The sequence below is a fragment of the Nomascus leucogenys genome, chromosome 4 (assembly GCF_006542625.1).
Source record: "Nomascus leucogenys isolate Asia chromosome 4, Asia_NLE_v1, whole genome shotgun sequence".
Classification (NCBI taxonomy): Eukaryota; Metazoa; Chordata; class Mammalia; order Primates; family Hylobatidae; genus Nomascus; species Nomascus leucogenys.
In genome coordinates, this window is record NC_044384.1 from 33,917,053 (window position 1) to 33,935,654 (window position 18,602).

General features: G+C 40.2%; 1 protein-coding gene across 1 annotated transcript in view; it reads left to right on the top strand.

Annotated features, from left to right (window-relative positions):
• EPG5 (ectopic P-granules autophagy protein 5 homolog) overlaps window positions 1-18,602 on the top strand; it is a 124,210-nt gene that overhangs the window by 91,335 nt on the left and 14,273 nt on the right. The window contains exons 32-39 of the mRNA XM_003267534.2: window positions 391-539; window positions 1,394-1,595; window positions 2,183-2,255; window positions 4,296-4,402; window positions 9,865-10,040; window positions 12,871-13,056; window positions 13,612-13,821; window positions 14,864-15,008. Coding sequence (XP_003267582.2) covers window positions 391-539; window positions 1,394-1,595; window positions 2,183-2,255; window positions 4,296-4,402; window positions 9,865-10,040; window positions 12,871-13,056; window positions 13,612-13,821; window positions 14,864-15,008 — 1,248 coding nt within the window. The remainder of the gene's footprint in view (window positions 1-390; window positions 540-1,393; window positions 1,596-2,182; window positions 2,256-4,295; window positions 4,403-9,864; window positions 10,041-12,870; window positions 13,057-13,611; window positions 13,822-14,863; window positions 15,009-18,602) is intronic.

The following is an 18,602-nucleotide window of genomic DNA, read 5'->3' on the forward strand; positions in this document are numbered from 1 at the left end:
CAGCATGTAGTCTCCGTTGTCCTGTGACTGTTGTTTCTGTCACACTCATAGATAGCTGTGGTCCTCCAGCCAGGAGAGTGGCACTGCCACCATTCCCCAGTCAGGGTCGGAGGGTCAGGTCTCCTACCCCTCTGAGTGTAGCTCCACCGGCTTCAGCAGCTTTCACTCCCAGCAGGGTCACCAGGAACCAGGAAAACCAAATGTACAGGCGGCCAGTTCTTCTCTTAGGTTCTCTTTACTTGGGCCTCCTTACCCCAGATATCCCTGTGAGTTTGTTTTGGATTTTGGCTTAATTTTTATTCCTTTGTAAGGTACTCATATTCTTTGTTACAAGTTAAAACATTTCTTTTGGGAAAGCCGCTGACTTGCTCTTCCTGTCCCTGCTGGCAGGCTCCGCGGAGCAGCTGCTGAGCCCCGAGTGTTGGAAAGCCACTCTGAGAGCCCTGGGCTGCTGCGCCCCCAGCTGCCAGCAGGGGGCAGCGTCCGCCGAGGGCGCCGTGCTTCCCAGCTCTTCTGATGCTCTCTTGTCAGACAAACAGGTGTGTAGCTTTTGGTCCCTGACGTGTTTGTGCATTTCTTTTTTATTTCCCTTGCTATTTATTTTTTAAACAGTTGGAAAACTTTTGTGCATTATCTTTAAGAGCCATGAGTTTTTCTTTGTTAAGTGCTTTGCTTCCCTCATGTCCCCTTTGTCCAGGTGGCTCACCGCATTCCCCTGAGTCTAATTCTTGCCCATGTGTCCAACACAAGGACAGGCACTCCCCTATAGATCTTTCCTTCCCACCCTAGCCCATCGGACTCCACCCTGAGACCACTGGTCGGGTTTCTATGATGCAGTGTCCCATGGAGCTCTCGGTTTTATCCATTCTGTTTGATATGGGTTTGCATGAGAATTTATTTGAAATAATGGTTCCACTGCTTTAGAAAAGGCTTGAAACCCATTGATGGCCGGGCGCGGTGGCTCATGCCTGTAACCCCAGCATTTTGGGGGCCAAGGTGGGCAGAGCACTTGAGGCCAGGGATTCGAGACCAGCCTGGGCAACATGGTGAAACCCAGTCTCTACTAAAGAATACAAAAATGAGCTGGGCATGGTGGTGCACACCTGTAGTCCCAGCTACTCAGGAGGCTGAGGCCGGAGAATCGCTTGAACCCAGGAGGCAGAAGTTGCGATGAGCCAGGATCATGCCACTGCACTCCAGCCTCGGTGACAGAGCGAGACTCCACCTCAAAAAAAAAAAAAAACCCATTGATTTATTTCTCATATGCCTTATATTTTTGCAACTCTCTTATAAAGTCAAAGACCTACTACATACACCCCCATCACAGTGTGTCATAACACTTTACTAAAAGTACATATTTAGTAAGCATTTTTTGACTAGTTGTCTGTTCCAGGTAATGGAGACTATACAGTGGCTTTCAGACTTTTTTTATAAGCTTCGGTTATCCAAGATGGACTTTAAAAGCTTTGGTTTATTCTCAAAATGGAGTCCTTATATGGCTGATGTGAAGAAATTCTTGGGCTACCTTGTGAAAAGGCTGATTGACTCGGAAATGGCCTATTTGGCCCAAGACCCAACTGTCAGCAGGAAAACAGGTAATATACTTTTCGTGCAATGTGGAGCTAGGTGTTTGGACTTTCCATTAAGAGAGATTTAAATAGGCACATTAAGAGATTTATATTGAGTGTCAAGGAGAGAAAAAGTAGAAATATATAGAACAGGCATGAGCCCATATATGTGTCATATATGTGTCACGATATATGAATGGATATATTCATTACATAGTGAATGTAGGGTGCTTGCTATAGCTTGTCTCTGCTCCTCCTGTGCAGCGTGGGGTACAAAGAGATAGGTTTCAGTTTCCAACCCTTTCTGTCATTTGTCTTACTAAGGAAAGGGTTCTGAATATTTATACATGTATCTTTTTTAAAAGTACATTATAAAATTATCCATGATACTGTATCTTAATACAAATTCTTCAATTCAGAGAAATTCCAGTGTAGCCAATGAAAATGTAAACATACTTAGTTACACTAAGCATGTTGTTTATACATTAACATAGGTTTATGAGTCTACAGATAATGAGGTAGATTTTTCTATATAATGTGAGCAGTGGTATTGACAAATGATGACCTTGTTTTTTTTTTTTTTTTTTTTTTTTTTTGTCTCTTAAACTTTTTAGTGCTGAAATCCCTACATTCAGTAATCATTCAGCTCTTTAAGCCATGGATCCTGGTTTTAGAGGACAATGAAAGGTAAATAGTTTTTTAGATATTCAAATTCCTTTGACATTTGTAGACTTAAAATTCTAAATGGTATTTGGTAGAAGTGATGAGTTCACAGATTTAATTTTTTAGTGTAAGGCCATATTTAAATTTAGAAAAGGCTTCTTTTCAAAACTTAAGACATTTTCTATTTATGGAATTGCTAGTCTGGGTCATCAGAGATATTATCTTAATATTAATTTTGGAACAAAACTGGGCACTCATTTCCAGTTTTCCACAATAAAGAGGTTGAATAAACTTTAGTGTTTAATTTCAGAAAAACGATGCTGTTCTCCTGAGGGTTCTCTTAGATTTTTATGAGACTGATTTTTCTCTACTGCATCAGTTATGTTTTGGAACTAAGTTGGCTATTAAATTATTGGGTGGGAATTACCTTTAAATCTGGGACTCTGCAATTAAAGCATTATTTCACAAGCATTTGAAATACTTAGAGGTATAGAGCTGTCCAAATTCAGTAAGTTTCCTTCTGAGTCTTTTTTTTCCCTGAAAGTATACAAGCAGAAGTTAGTTGAACTTGTCACAGCTTTATAAAAATTACGACAGTGGTAAACATCACATTATAGGAGTTATTTTCAAAAACTTGAATTTGATTCTGAGACTCAGAGAACATGAATGTCGTACTCAAGTCTCATAGCTGGTTGGTTAGTGCTGAGGCTGGGACTAGAGTCAGGTCTTAGACTTCTGTTTCTAGACTCTTAGCATTAACCCATGATGCTTTACGAGCCACTTAAGGAAAGTGTAACATGTTTTGAATGTTTGCTTTTGCTAGAGGGTTATTTGAATAATCTGCAAGCTTCAGGATTTTATAGTGACTGTGTATATATAGACTGCTTACCATAGTGCTGGCTGCTTGTTTATTTCCAGTAAGAATTAATGGAACCTATTTGGATATTGAGTTTTCTAGACCAGATTCAGAAAATAAAAAAAAAATTTTTTTAAAGACAGAGTCTCACTCTGTTGCTCAGGCTGGAGTGCAGTGACGTGATCTTGGCTCACTGCAACCTCTGCCTCCCAGGTTCAAGCGATTCTCCTGCCTCAGCCCCCTGAGTAGCTTGAATTACAAATGTGTGCTACCACGCCCAGCTAATTTTTTATTTTTATTTTTATTTTTTTGTATTTTTAGTAGAGACAGTGTTTTGTTATGTTGGCCAGGCTGGTCTTGAACTCCTGACCTCAAGCAGTCTGCCCACTTCTGCCTCCCAAAGTGGGATTACAGGCATGAGCTCCCGTGCCCAGCCAATTAAATTTTTCATATAAAGAATTTCTCTGGGCCAGGCGTGGTGGCTTATGCCTGTAAACCCAGTACTTTGGGAGGCCAAGGCAGGTGGATCACTTGAAGTCAAGACTTTGAGACAAGTCTGGCCAACATGGTGAAACCCTGTCTCTACTAAAAATACAAAAATTAGCTGGGTGTGGTGGTTGGCACCTGCAACCCCAGTTACTTGGAAGGCTGATGCAGAAGAGTTGCTTGAACCCTGGAGGTGAAGGTTGCAGTGAGCCAAGATTGCGCCACTACACTCCAGCCTGGGTGGCAGAGAAAGACTCTCTCTGTCAAAAAAAAAAAAAAATTTCTTTGCTCATTTTCTATTTGTTAATTTTTGACCATCTCTTTGTTATGTGAATTTGATTTTTTTTTTTAAATGTTTTGAGTAGAGAAAACTGTCGAAGCTGATTTAGGATGTTTTTCTACGGCATTTGAAATGTAACCAAGATGTCCAAGGGTCTAAATTTGATGTAAAAAGATGTTAATTTAAGGGTTATTTAGATAGCACATTTTTGAAATCTAATTGCATTGGAATAAAGGGTAGGAAGGAGAGGAAAGAAAATTATATGGCTGGTGTTACAAGCTACAATTTGCCTGCAGGTATTTACAGCCTTTGAAGTATTCTAAATGTGTGTCAGGCCTACATAATGGACAGGCCTCCAGGACTTAGGCCAGCCCTAGACACTGGGACTTACAGTATTTTAATCATGGTTGCATTCCTAAGTGTGTGTTTCTTTTCTTTAAAGCAGCCAACAGCGCCATTACCCCTGGCTAGAGAGTGATACTGTGGTGGCCTCAAGCATTGTGCAGCTGTTCACTGACTGTATTGACTCACTGCATGAGAGTTTTAAAGGTAGGAAGATGTCAGGCTGTCTCTGCTTAGTTTTCATTTTTCCCTAAGTCATTCAGTTAGTCTTTTTCTTCTACTTTCCTCTATTTAATTTTTACTTAATAGGCAGTTATTTGTGACTGAAGAAAGGTCACTGATACAATTATTTAGTGTTAAGTGTGTAACTTCTCTTTTTTTTTTCTTTTGGAGATGGAGTCTTGCTCTGTCGCCCAGGCTGGAGTGCAGTGGTGTGATCTGGGCTCACTGCAGCCTCTGCCTACCAGATTCAAGCAATTCTCCTGCCTCAACCTCCCGAGTAGCCGGGACTACAAGTGCATGCCGCCACGCCTGGCTAATTTTTTTGTAGTTTTAGTAGGGACAGGGTTTCACCATGTTGCCCGGGCTGGTCTCAAACTCCTGAGCTCAGGCTATCTGCCCGCCTTGGCCTCCCAAAGTGCTAGGATTACAGATGTGAGCCACCACGCCCGGCCTTTAGGTGTGTAACTTCTTATCTCTTTTTGGTAGGTTGCTCTGAGTTTCTCAGTTATGGTAAATTTGCAGTCTCTCTCTCTTCCAATATTGCCTATCCTGCATGTTGAGTTTCTTCCTGTCCTCCCTAAATCTTAACCTCTTTTTCATATTTTCTGTCTTTTTTTTCTTTATTATGAGTAATTTCTAGAGGTCTTCCTTCCATTTCTTTAGTCTCTCTCCAGCTGTGTCTCATCTGCTTAAAATATATCAATTGAATTTTTCATTTCAGTGATTATTTTTTCCATTTCTAGATCTATTTGTTTGTTTTTCAAATGTACCCTGATCCTTTTTGGTAGTATCTTTCATTTAAAATTCTATTTTTTATTTCCTTAAAATGTTTAAACATGCTTACTTTATGATGTATGTACAATAATTCTATTATCTGAAATTCCTGTTGGGGGTTGTCTTATGCTGCTGTTTAATTTTCCTTTGGATTCTTGTTCTTGGAGGCTTGTTTCCTTGTGCGTTTTTAAATTTTGTATTGTGAGCCCATATTTTGAGAGACTGATGGGAATCTCATAAGGCCTAGGCTGAGGGTGTATAAGGCCTCCAGAGAGGATCTACATTTGTTGTCAATTGGAACTACTTCTTGGTTGGGGGTTTCTCATGCTACCAGTTACATGAAATTAAACCCCAAACTCACTTGCAGGCTGGCCTCAATTCTCACAGTAAACTTTTTGATCTCTCCTGACTCACAATCTAGGGTAAGGCAGAGAAGTTTCCTCTTTTGCCCCATTCTGCCCTTTCAATAAGAATATAGTCCTTAGAAAACCTCATGTTCTGTCCTCTTGTGCTGTTAAAACTCAGCAGGCAAATAGTCCCCGGTTGGCTGGTTTCAGCATCTGTTTAACACTCTGGCTTCCTCTTTGCTTCTGACCCATGGTGTTTTCTTCCACTGAATACACCTAGTGCCCCGGTGGCTGCCATGTGTTTGTGTGGCATTTAGTTATAGAGTGATATGGTTTGGCAGCATCCCCACCCAAATGTCATCTTGAATTGTGGCTACCATGATTCCCATGTGTTGTGGGAGGGAGCCAGTGGGAAATAATTGAATCATGGGGGTGGTTTCCCTCATACTGTTCTCGTGGTGGTTAATGAGTCTCATGAGATCTGGTGGTTTGATAAGGGGTTTCCCCTGTGGCTTGGCTCTCATTCTCTCTCTTGCCTGCTGCCATGTAAGACGTGCCTTTCACCTTCCACTATGATTGTGAGGCCTCCCCAGCCACGTGGAACTATGAGTCTGTTAAACCTCTTTTTCTTTATAAATTACCCAGTCTCGGGTATGTCTTTATCAGCAGTGTGAAAATGAGCTAATACATACAGTTAAGCATATGTCATCCAGTTTTGTTTTTTTTCATAATAGATTTTATTTTTTGTTTAACAGACTTTATTTTTTAGAGCAGCTTTAGGTTTACAGCAAAATTAAGTGGAAAGTACAAGAATTCCTTTATACCTTCTGCCCCGACAGATGCACAAGCCTTCCCCACTCTGGACATTCCACACCGGGGTGATACATTTGTTATAATTGATGAACCTACAGTAAGGCATCTTATCAGCTAAAGTCCATGGTTTACATTAGTGTTCTCTCTTGGTGAACACATTCGGTGGGTTTTGACAAATGACAAATAACATGTGCCCACCATTGTGGTATCATACAGAGCAGTTTCACTGCCCTAAAAATCCTCTGCACTCTGCCTGTTCATCTCTCCTTCCCCTCAACCCCTGATCCTTTTACTATCTCCATAGTGTTACCTTCTCTAGAATGTCCTATGGTTGGAGTCATAGCATTTTCAGATTAACTTCTTTCACTTAGTATAGGCATTGAAGTCTCTTTATGCCTTTTCATGGCTGGATAGCTCATTTCATTTTGTCTGGCTGTACCTTATTTGTATTTCTGATTTATCTTTTATATAACTTGTCTTGAAGAGGTGTAAACTCTTCATAGAATAACAGAAATGTTATTCTTTGCTTCTTTTTGCTCCCTACAAAACTGGGGTAATGCCATATTCTCAGTGTGTGTTTGATAAATAGTGGTTCAATGAGTAACACATGAAATCCTAGTAGTACTCAATTTTTTTTTTGAAAGGCAGACTTCTAGCTGCTTTTTACCATCCAGAATATATTGATTACTGAGAAAAAGATTTGAGCACCAAATTATAATCATAAAGGCTATATATTTAATTTCTTTTTTTTTTGTTCTTTTGAGACTGAGTCTCACTCTGTTGCCCAGGCTGGAGTGCAGTGGCAGGATCTCGGCTCACTGCAACCTCCACCTCCCGGGTTCAGGCGATTCTCCTGCCTCAGTCTCCCGAGTAGCTGGGACTACAGGCGCCCGCCACCACACCCGGCTAATTTTTGTATTTTTAGTAGAGACGTGGTTTCACCATATTGGCCAGTCTGGCCTTGTGATCCACCCACCTTGGCCTCCCAAAGTGCTGGGATTACAGGCGTGAGCCACCATGCCCAGCCATATTTAATTTCTTAGTATAGGGGAAAGCACCCCAAGGCTCTTTTGCCCGTGTATACGAATAAAATAAGAAAGTGGCATAGGACAGGAGGGTACACAGACATCAAGACTTGGCAGCTGGGTTCAAAGAAAGGAAACAGGAGAGCTTTGCAAGGTAGGATGAAGAAGTATTGCAGCTTTTTAGTGAGATTATCTGATCCACTAGCTCCTTCTATGGATGAGAAAAGTGGGGACCTGAAAATGAAAAGAATTTATCTGACGTCACAGAATTTGTGTCTTGGCTGGAACTATCAGCTCAGTCTATCCTAAGACATCCTTCTGGATATCTTCTACATACTTACCCAACTTTATCTAAACAAAACTGTCTTTTATCCATATTTAAACGAATGCTATCATTAACCTCTCTTAAAGGTTGTTAAAAATGTGCATTACTGTTCCATGCCAGGTTTTGGAATTGAGGGCACAAGCATGTTAGAAATGAGAGTTGTCTGGTACAATGTGTTGATGCTCATTGGCTTTTTTCTTTTTTTTTTTGAGAAGGAGTCTCACTCTGTTGCCCAGGTTGGAGTGTAGTGGCGCGATCTTGGCCCACTGCAACCTCTGCCTCCCTGGTTCAAGCAATTCTGCCACCTCAGCCTCCCGAGTAGCTGGGATTACAGGCGCCTGCCACCACATCTGGCTAATTTTTGTATTTTTGGTAGAGACAGAGTTTCACCATGTTGGCCAGGTTAGTCTCGAACTCCTGACCTCAAGTGATCTGCCTGCCTCGGCCTCCCAAAGTGCCGGGATTGCAAGCGTGAGCCACTGCACACAGCCTCGTTGGCCATTTTTTAAAAGATTTGTGTTGAGCAACACCATCAGGTTTCTGTTCTTACTGTGTGTGACTCTCTCTTCTTTGACTGCATTCCATTAGCATGGAACCAGAAAGTCTGAAACCGCTTGTTTTAGACTAAATGTCCCTTATATAGTCATTAGCCCTTGAAGACATTAATGGAATTGATACTTGTGAGGATAATATTGAGTAATAATCCAGGTCTCAGAAAAGCGTGAGATTTATTTTAGAATGACTTACATGAATGACAGTTAATGGACTAGTTTCATTGCACAATTAATTTTTGGTCATTTGGAACATTTCCACCGTTTCTTAAAGAATTATTATTAATGTTATCTTTGATTAACAAATCATAATTATATATATTGATGAGGTACAGTGTGATTTACAGTGTGGCGTGATTAAATCAAGATAATTAAGGTATCCGTCACCTTGCTTACCTTTCATTGTTTATGGTGAGACATTTGAAGTTTGTTCTCTTCTGATTTTGAAATACGTAATGCATTGTTGTGGACGGTAGTCGCCCTGCTGTACAATAGATCCTGAAACCTATTCCTCCTGCCCTCTGAAACTTTGTGCCCTTTTGATCAGCAACTCCTCGTTCCCTCCCTTTTCCCCTGATACCCCACAGCCTCTGGTAACTGTCATTCTGTTCTCTACTTCAATGAGTTCAACTTACTCGATTCCACATATGAGTAAGAGCATGTGGCATTTGTCTTTCTGTGCCTCGTTTTCTTCACTTAGCATGATGTCCTCCAGATTCATTCATGTTGTTGCGAATGACAGGATTTCCTCCTCTTCTAAGGCAGACTGGTATTCCATTGCATGTATACACCACATTTAGAAAAATCCATTCATCTTTTGAAGGACACTTAGGTTGTTTCCATATCTTGGCTATTGTGAATAATGCTGCAGTGAACATGGGAGTGCGGTTATCCCTTCAACCTATCGATTTCCTTTCTTTTGGTTGTATACCCAGAAGTGAGATTACTGGATCATATGGTAGTCTACTTTTAGTTTTTTGAGGAACTTCCATGCCTTTTTTCATAATCGTTGTACTAATTTAGACTCCCACCAACAGTGTTTAAGAGTTTCTTTCTCTCCAGATCCTCTCTAACACTTGTTATCGTTCATCTTTTTGAACAGCTATCCTAATAGCTGTGCACTGATATCTTGTTGTGGTTTTAGTTTGCATTTCTCTAATGATCAGTGATGCTGAGCATTTCTTCATGCACCTATTGGCCATTTGTATGTCTTCTTTTAAAAAACCGAACATTTCCTTTTGAGGGATTTTGGATTTCTCCTGAGTGCCAAATGAATGAAGCACTAAATGTGTAAAACCGAATACATACTGAGGGCAACAGGCTGTAGGAGTGTATTTCAGTTAAAAAGCCATACATTTAGAAATTTTAAAGAAAAGCTGATTATTTCTCACACAGGATCTGCTCATTCCAGTTACCTAAGTGGGTAATTAAAGTACCATTCTTTATTACTAATCTGCCAGTAGTCCCCTTAACCACTCTTCCCACATGAAAATCTTTGAAATTGGGTCAATCATGAGAACCTTAGATTTTAGACTTTTAGTTCAAATTTGCTTTTTTTTTTTTTTTAAAGTAAACCGAAGGTCGTCAGCTCTATTTTCTTTTCACATTCTAGATAAGCTGTTGCCAGGTGATGAAGGAGCCCTTTGGTTGCACCTGATGCATTACTGTGAAGCATGTACAGCACCCAAAATGCCAGAGTTCATTCTGTACACTTTCCATAGCATGTACCGGAAACTGCCATGGAAGGACCTGCACCCTGACCAGATGCTCATGGAGGCCTTCTTCAAAGTAAGCCCTTCACTCCCCGGTCACAGCCTAGAGAGATCTGGCTTCTAGGGAGCAGCCTGGTCACTGTGGTTGTTAGGCATAGTGGCAGTGTGTGCCAGCGTGGACCGTGAATACGTTCTGTGTTGCCTCGGTGGTGCTTGTGGAAAACAGTGTCCTGTGGAAGTCATTTCATTGTGTTAAAACATCTACAGGACCATTTTTAAAACCCAGAGAAAGATTTTATCTATAATATGTCAGTCATCCCCTAGACTTTGTCGTGTGTGAGTACATAGTTTAATGGCTCTGTTACGCTTAATCTTGGTTGTTATTGATGTGTTTGTGTCATTACAGTTTGTGTCATTACAGTTTGTGTCAACAACTGCTTATTGTTAAATGTTCTATTAAAGCAAATGTAAATTGGTACTGAAGCTGTTAGTTTCTTTTAGCAGTTATGCAAGTGAATAATTTTGATTATAGGAGATAAAATGCATTGTGACAACCGATGATGCATCATAATCGTGTACAGACCTGAAATGACCAGAAAAAAGAGAGTGTGTGTGAGTCTTTGCAGTAGAAGCAATGGTTACAAAACCAGAAAACAGAGAGTGTAGTGTAACTTACATACTAGTCAGGCATTTGTTATTGCTTTTCTTTTTTTTTTCTTTTAATTACACTCTTGTCTTAGGTTTTTATGGTAGTTTCAGTTCATTTGTTCGTAGTCTCATCAGTTAGTTTGTGTTTACTGTTACTGTCACATTTATTATTGAGACACCTTAAGTGCTTTGATACAGATCTACAGTTATTTATGACGGTTAGCAAAATATACTTAACTTTTTTAGTGCCCTTAATGGAACCCCATCTGTGCTGCTCTTGTCAGCCACTCCTCAGTAGCTGAAATGCAAGAAAAGCTGAGGGCAGTTGTTCTAGAGAAATCCAAGGCTTAAGAATGATTTTATAGCTAGATTTAGTATATGTGACAGGCATTAAGTAAATATTTATCACCATTATGAACATACTAGAGAAAGGTGGTTTAAAGAACTATAAGATGGAGTTTTAAAAAGGATGACCTTAACTATAAGACAGATTAAATAGTAGCACAGCCTGTTAAGGGATGCTGTAGGCTCTGTCTCTAGGAGTTTTATTCTAATGGCAGATGACCCTGACCACCCCAGAAGCTGGGGATCTTTTAATTCTTTGTGTCTTGTTGGCATAATAAACTATATTTTTTTGGTGGGGTCGAGGGTGAGGATAGAGAACAGATTATAATGGACAATGAAGAATCATTTTCTAAAAGGAAGAGAATTAGTAGTTAGCATAATGTAATAACAGTAATGAGAAGAAATGAATCATCACCAAGTTCCATTGATTATGATTTTATAAATAGACTAGAGCTTTTAATCTTAATTTTGAAAGGAAAAATTCATGAGTAGCCATGTTTTATTTTAAACAAATTAGAAGTATTGAAATAGCTTGTAAGAGATCTTTGAGGTTTCTTATATACTTTGTAGTACATCTGTTCCTCATTCTCTAATTTTTTTTTTTTGAGACGGAGTCTTGCTCTGTCACCCAGGCTGGAGTGCAGTGGCATGATTTTGGCTCACTGCAAGCTCCTTCTTCCAGGTTCTCGCCATTCTCCTGCCTCAGCCTCCCAAGTACCTGGGACTACAGGCGCCCACCACCATGCCCAGCTAATTTTTTGTATTTTTAGTAGAGATGGGGTTTCACCTTGTTAGCCAGGATGGTCTCGATCTCCTGACCTTGTGATCCACCCGCCTTGGCCCCCCAGAGTGCTGGGATTACAGGCGTGAGCCACCGCACCCGGCCTCTCTAATGTATTTTAAATAAAATTTAAACATGTGGTCATCAAAAATTGTAAAGACTAATAATGCGGAGACATTGTTATAATACAACATTACATTAAAAAGGGAATATAGGCCGGGCAGAGTGGCTCACACCTGTAATCCCAGCACTTTGGGAGGCAGAGGTGGGCAGATCACCTGAGGCTGGGGGTTCAAGACCAGCCTGACCAACATGGAGAAACCCGGCCTCTACTAAAAATAAAATAAAAAATAAGCAATAAAATAATAAAATAAAAAATTAGCTGGGCGTGGTGGCAGGTGCCTGTAATCCCAGCTACTCAGGAGGCTGAGGCAGGAGAATTGCTTGAACCCAGGAGGTGGAGGTTCCGGTGAGCTGAGATCGTGCCATTGCATTCCAATCTGGGTAACGAGAGTGAAACTCCATCTCAAAAAAAAAAAAAAAAGGAAAAAGGCAATATAAATAATATATACTAGTGTAGTGGATCTCAAAGTAGTGTGGTCCCTGGGACAGCAGCATCAGCATTACCAGGGAACTTACACATTCTGGCTCCCAACCCATACCTTCAAAATTAAAAGCTCTAGGGGTAGGCCCAGCAATCTGTTTTAATACACCTTCCATTTAGTTCTGATGCACACTTAAGTTTGGGAACTACTGACTAGTAAATCTCAACTTTGCCCTGTCCTGGCACACCTGAGGATTCTGATACACTCCCTGCAGCTCCAGTGACTTACTGTGGCAGTGATTCTCCACCCAGGTTGGGGTTAGGGAAGGTCATTCCTCGCTTATTAAGAATGATTGGAATAAATGCTGAAATCTGAACAAACAGACAAACTAAAATATACACACATACACTGTGGAAGGAAAGATATTACAAATATTAAGTCTAAATCTCTAGGAGGTGGGATTCTAAGTGATACAATCTGGGGCAAAAGTGTTTTTTAAAAACATAATTATGAAACAGTTTACATACATTTTCCAGATACATAGATAGCACAAGGCAACACATTGACTTTAATTCATTTTCTTTTAGGTGGAACGAGGAAGCCCCAAGAGCTGTTTCTTATTTTTGGGGTCTGTACTCTGTGAAGTCAACTGGGTTAGTGTGCTCTCTGATGCCTGGAATCCCAGTCCCCACCCAGAAACCCGCAGCATGATTGTCTGCCTCCTTTTCATGATGATTTTATTGGCAAAGGAAGTTCAACTGGTAGACCAAACAGTAAGTTTGGGAAGCTTATGGCAAAAATTCGGCAAGGCTGCTTAGATCTTTGCTTTCTTCTAGGTCGTAGTTTTTCATTTGTTTTTCCAGTGCCCCTATCAGTGTGAACAGATGCTTGGCATATGAGAGGTACCTTTAACCAGATGCCTGATTTTCTTGGATAGCTCATTATCTGATTCTAAATTATGCAAAAAACCACACTGAGTTAGAATATATTAATCAACTTTATTTTATATCTCATTAATATCTAGTTCAATCTCTTGTATGCTTCTTGAAGTCAATTTTGGCATGTCCCACCAGAACCGAGAGTTCTTTTGAAAGAAAAGAACCTGGGTTCCAGATACTCAATACATCTTAATATGAATGTGTTTTTGCCAAAACTTTGGTTATTGCTTTCACTAGTACTCCTAACTTGAATAGATACTTACTTGATATCATAACTGTTCTGTGCTTACCATAGGCCATCTTAGTAGTTATTCCACAGACTAGTTAGCAACACATATTTCTGGAAAAATTGGGGCTCTGGAACTAAAGGAATATGTGTTTTATTTTTAGGATTCACCTTTACTTAGTCTCCTTGGACAGACAAGCTCACTTTCATGGCATCTTGTGGATATTGTGTCGTACCAGAGTGTGCTAGGTTATTTCAGCAGCCATTACCCACCGTCCATCATCCTGGCAAAAGAATCTTATGCTGAATTAATCATGAAGCTCCTAAAAGTGTCTGCGGGCCTTTCTATTCCTACTGACAGCCAGAAGCATCTTGTAAGTTGAGAGGTAGTTTAAAAGGCAGGGACTGTTCTTGGAGATTGGTAGTAGCATAAGTGCTACAAAGGACAGTCTTCAACCTAGGAAGTGCTCAGCAGAGGAAGTCGGAGGATGTGTATTATCATATACTCATCTTTTGGCCTTGTAGATCTTTTGGGTTGAGTTCTCCCTTTGGGTGAACCTTTACTTACTAGCAGTGTCACATGTCGATGAAAGGTCAAAAGGATTGAGGGCTGCCAGCAAGCTGCCGGTTTCATGATCTGAATGTCATTGGCAGCAGAATAGCAGGGAGGGAGAGAGGGTAGTAATATGGGCTTAGGCTTGACAGGGCAAGTCCCTCAGTTTTCTCATCTGATTAGAAATAGTACCTTGTAAAGGCTGGGCGTGGTGGCTCACACCTGTAATCCCAGCAGTTTAGGAGGCCAAGGTGGGTGGATCACCTGAGGTCAGGAGTTTGAGACCAGCCTGGCCAACATGGTGAAACCCCATCTCTACTAAAAATACAAAAATTAGCCAGGCATGGTGGCACGTGCCTGTAGTCCCAGCTACTCGGGAGACTGAGGTAGGAGAATCACTTGAACCCAGGAGGAGGAGGTTGCAGTGAGCCGAGATTGCACCACTGCACTCCAGCCTGGGCAACAGAGTGAGACTCCATCTCAAAAAAAAAAAAAAAAAGAAATAGTACCTTGTCTCAAAGTGGTGTTGTGAGGATTGAATTTGATAATGAATATAAAAGTTTTTGGAAAAGTTTCTGGCAAGTAGTTAGTGTTTGGTTAATGTTGTTATTCTTGTAGTAAAAAAGGAAGAGTGTTCTGCCACAATTTGGGAAAACATGGGCCCTGGTCAAAGTGTTACCATAGATTTGCCTTTCACTAGGGCCCTTGGGCCACGTGGGACTAAGTCTTCATGTGGCTTCCTGTTCTGTCCCCTCTACTCCCTACCCAAGCATTCATTGCAGTGTCATGCTCCCAGGAAATATGCAGTTAACACTCCTTGCTTGGATTCATTTGAATGATTTTTTTTTTTTTTTTTTGGTCAGGATGCAGTTCCAAAATGCCAAGCTTTTACTCATCAGATGGTTCAATTCCTCAGCACCCTGGAACAAAATGGAAAAATCACCTTAGCAGTCCTAGAACAGGAAATGTCTAAGCTCTTAGATGATATCATTGTCTTTAACCCGCCCGGTAAGTGACCAGTCGGAAGTCCTGTATTCATTCAGTCAATGCATTCCTGCTGTGTGTGAGGCACTGTGAGATCAGGAGGATGTTCAGGCCACTGGCACTCCTCTTTCCAGAGAAGCAATGGTCAGAGAGGGGTTTGGACACCAGGGACTCAGCAGTGGGGAAAGATTGACACTAGCAGATGCTGTTGGGTGGTGGGCGAGACTGACCGTTAAGCTGGACAATGAGATCTAATGATTAGGAGATACCAGAGACCTTTCAGTGAGTGGCATTTCTAGGGATTTTGGCTTTTAACTGGGAGGGCACTTCAGAATCACCTGTAGACTTGTCAAGAATCTGTGTGTGGAGAACTTCTGCTCCCGGCAGTTCGGTGGACTAGACATACTGACTGCCTCTCCTGCTGAAGATAACTGGGTGCTGGATGAAATGTTTTTAAGAAACTGGAAATTAAATTTATTAGTGGAGTGGCAAAAAGGTAAGGGAACCTCAGAGGCCAGAACCTAAGTGAAAGGAGAAACCCATAAAGGTAGGTGGAGTTCTGAAGCTGCTGTCACCCTGAAGAGTTTTGCCGAATATGTTTGGATATTAGAGGGAGGTGGTAAAGCCCAGGGCCTGCCTAAGATGGGAGCCTAAAAGGAAATCCCATGCATAATCCACAGGGTGACATTTTTACTGTAAAGATGAGCTAGAAGTAAACCTCCTCTTGTGAGAGGAAGGCAAAGACAGTTACCTGTTTTGGCCTCGTTGTTAGGTTAAATGTTTATGCAGGAAAAGAGATATCTGTTTTGAGAATTGATAACAAGCTGACCCTCATGTGGTTTTGAAGCAAGAATTCAAACTACCTAGATTGTTAAAAACAGCAGTAATAACAACAACCTCAATCTAAGAATTTAGAGTAGTTCTGGATTGGCAGTGCTACCAGCATCTGACAAAATGCAACCATAGATCCTGTTTGGAGAAACCCATCTTTAACTCATGCCTCAAAGTTCCAAGAAACTCACGGTAAAAAAAGTCGCAAAACACACAAGGAAACAAGGTACCATGAGCAAAGAATAGAGAACAACAGCAGTGTCAGAAATGAAAAGATTGAAGATAGTGGAATAATTAGTACAGTAAGCAAAAAAGGTATTTTTATTATATGCTGAAATAAGAGAGGATTGAAGATACCAGTAAGAAGCAAGGGATTGTAGAAATATGCAGATTTGAGAGATTTATATATTTTAGAAATGAAAAATATACAGATTATAATAAAGTTAATGGATAAGTTCAACAGTAGATTAAGCCCATCTGAAGAGAAAATTGGTAGACTGGAAAATAAAACTGAAGAAAATACTCAGATTGCAGCACAGAGGAACTGAGAAGGAATGTAAAAGTGAGCTGGGCATGGAGGCCGAGGCAGGAGGATTGCTTATGGCCAGGAGTTTGAGGCCACAGTATGCAATGATTGTGTCTGAATAGCCACTGCACTCCAGTCTGGGCAAAATAGTGAGACCCCATCTATAAAACAAAAAGAATGTGAAAGTGAGGTTAAAAGGCATAGAGGATAGGCTGAGAAGGTTTAATATACATCCTATTATCCAAGTAGAATTCCAGAAGGAGAGGAGATACTTAACTGGGGAGAAGGAATATCTGAAGAGATAGCAAGGCTGAAAATTTTCAGGGCTGATGAAGACAGCAATCCTCAAATTCAGTAAACCCAGCAAATCCCAAGTAGGATATATGGAAAGAAATTCAAACCTGTATACACTATAGTGAACCTGCAGAAGCACCAGTGGCAAAATTAAAAAAAACAAAACAAAACAAAACAAAACCCTTTATATCCAGGAAGGAAAGGCAGATTACCTCCCAAGGAGCAACATTTAGACTGACAGCTGACTTCTCAGTATCAATAAAAGAATCTATAAGACAGTGGGATAACAACTTCAATGTGCTATGAGAAAATGTCTCATAACTTAGAATTGTAAACTAAGAAAAGCCACCCTTTAATGATGAAGATGAGGTAAAGAACCATACTTTCATTGAGCCCTGAGAGTGTTTGTCCCAGTAGATGTCACTAAAGAAAATACTAAAGCATGCTAGGAGGGAGGTTGAGTTAAAAGTGTTCTAAGGTTCTACTGCTATTTAGTGGGTCAAGAGATTAACTTTATACCTCGATTAAAGTATGAATATTAACAATTTTAAGAAATTAACTAAAAGAATAGAAATTAAAATGTACAATTTCCAAGTCAGTAGAGGGAGATAAAAAGGAATGGCCAAAGTATGTTCAGTCCAAAGAAGGCAAGAAAGGAAGCATGGAGAAAGAGAAAAATAACCAAAATAAGATGATAAAATTCAAATGTATCGGTAAAGGGACTAATGCTTAAGTTAAAAGACAAAGATTGTTAAGGTAGATTAATAACCAAAAACATCTAGCTTTAAGCTGTTGATAGGAAATACATCAAAAGCCTAAGGATATAGAAAGCTTTCCACAAGATGATTATGTCAGGCAAATATTAAAATAGAAAGCTGGCATAGCTATATTAATATCAGATAAATAGATCTGTAAGGGAGAAAACTTCGTAAAAGCCAGATGTTCGTCTCTGTGTATTTCTGCCCTGAAGTTGCATGACAAAGAAAAAAAAAATCAGTAACTAAATAGAACTAGAGGGAAAAACACTGTGGAAATTAAGAAGCAAACTTTTAAATAACTGATGGCCAAAGGAACAATCATAATAGAAATTTAAAATACTTAGAACTGAATAATAAAATACAGTGCATCAAAATTTGTGGGATGCGGCTAACGTGGGACTTATTATTTTAACCTGTTCTCACACTGCTATAAAGAAAAACCCAACACTGGGTGATTTATAAGGAAAACAGGTTTAATTGGCTTATGGTTCTGGAGGCTGTACAGGAAGCATGGTGCTGCCATCTGCTCGGCTTCTGGAGAGGCCTCAGGAAACTTACAATCATGGCAGAACACAGAGTGGGAGTAACACTCCACATGGCCAGAGAAGGAGCAAGAGAGAGAATGAGCGAGGGGGAGATGTTGCACACTTTTGAACTACCACATCTCTGAGAACTCTAGTATGAGAACAGCACCAAGAGGATGGTGCTAAACCATTCATGAAGGACCCACCCCCATATTCAGCCACCTCCCACTAAACTCTGCTCCAACACTGGGGACTACGGTTCAACATGAGATTTGGTGGGGACACAGATCCAAACTGTATCACCTACTTTCAGTAGACTTTTTTAAAAGGTAAAAATTAAAAAGATAAGCATTAAACAGTTATTTAAAAAGACAACAAAATAACAGTCAAAGACAGTAGAAGGGAGGAAATAATAAAGAGAAAATAAATAGGAAGAAACTAAGAATGAAGAACAATGAAACTGGTAAATGTGTGGGTAAATCTAAATGAAATCTGACTGTGTAAGACAATAATAATAGAAATGGTTTGTTGGGCTATGGCAACAGGGGAGAAATGAAGTTAGAATGTTCCAAAGCCATTACATCATCTGGGAACCAATTAACATCAGACTTCGAAAAATCAGGAATGCATGTTTTCATTTATAGGATAACCACTGTCAGAATTTTAAGAGAGGATTTAGTTTTCA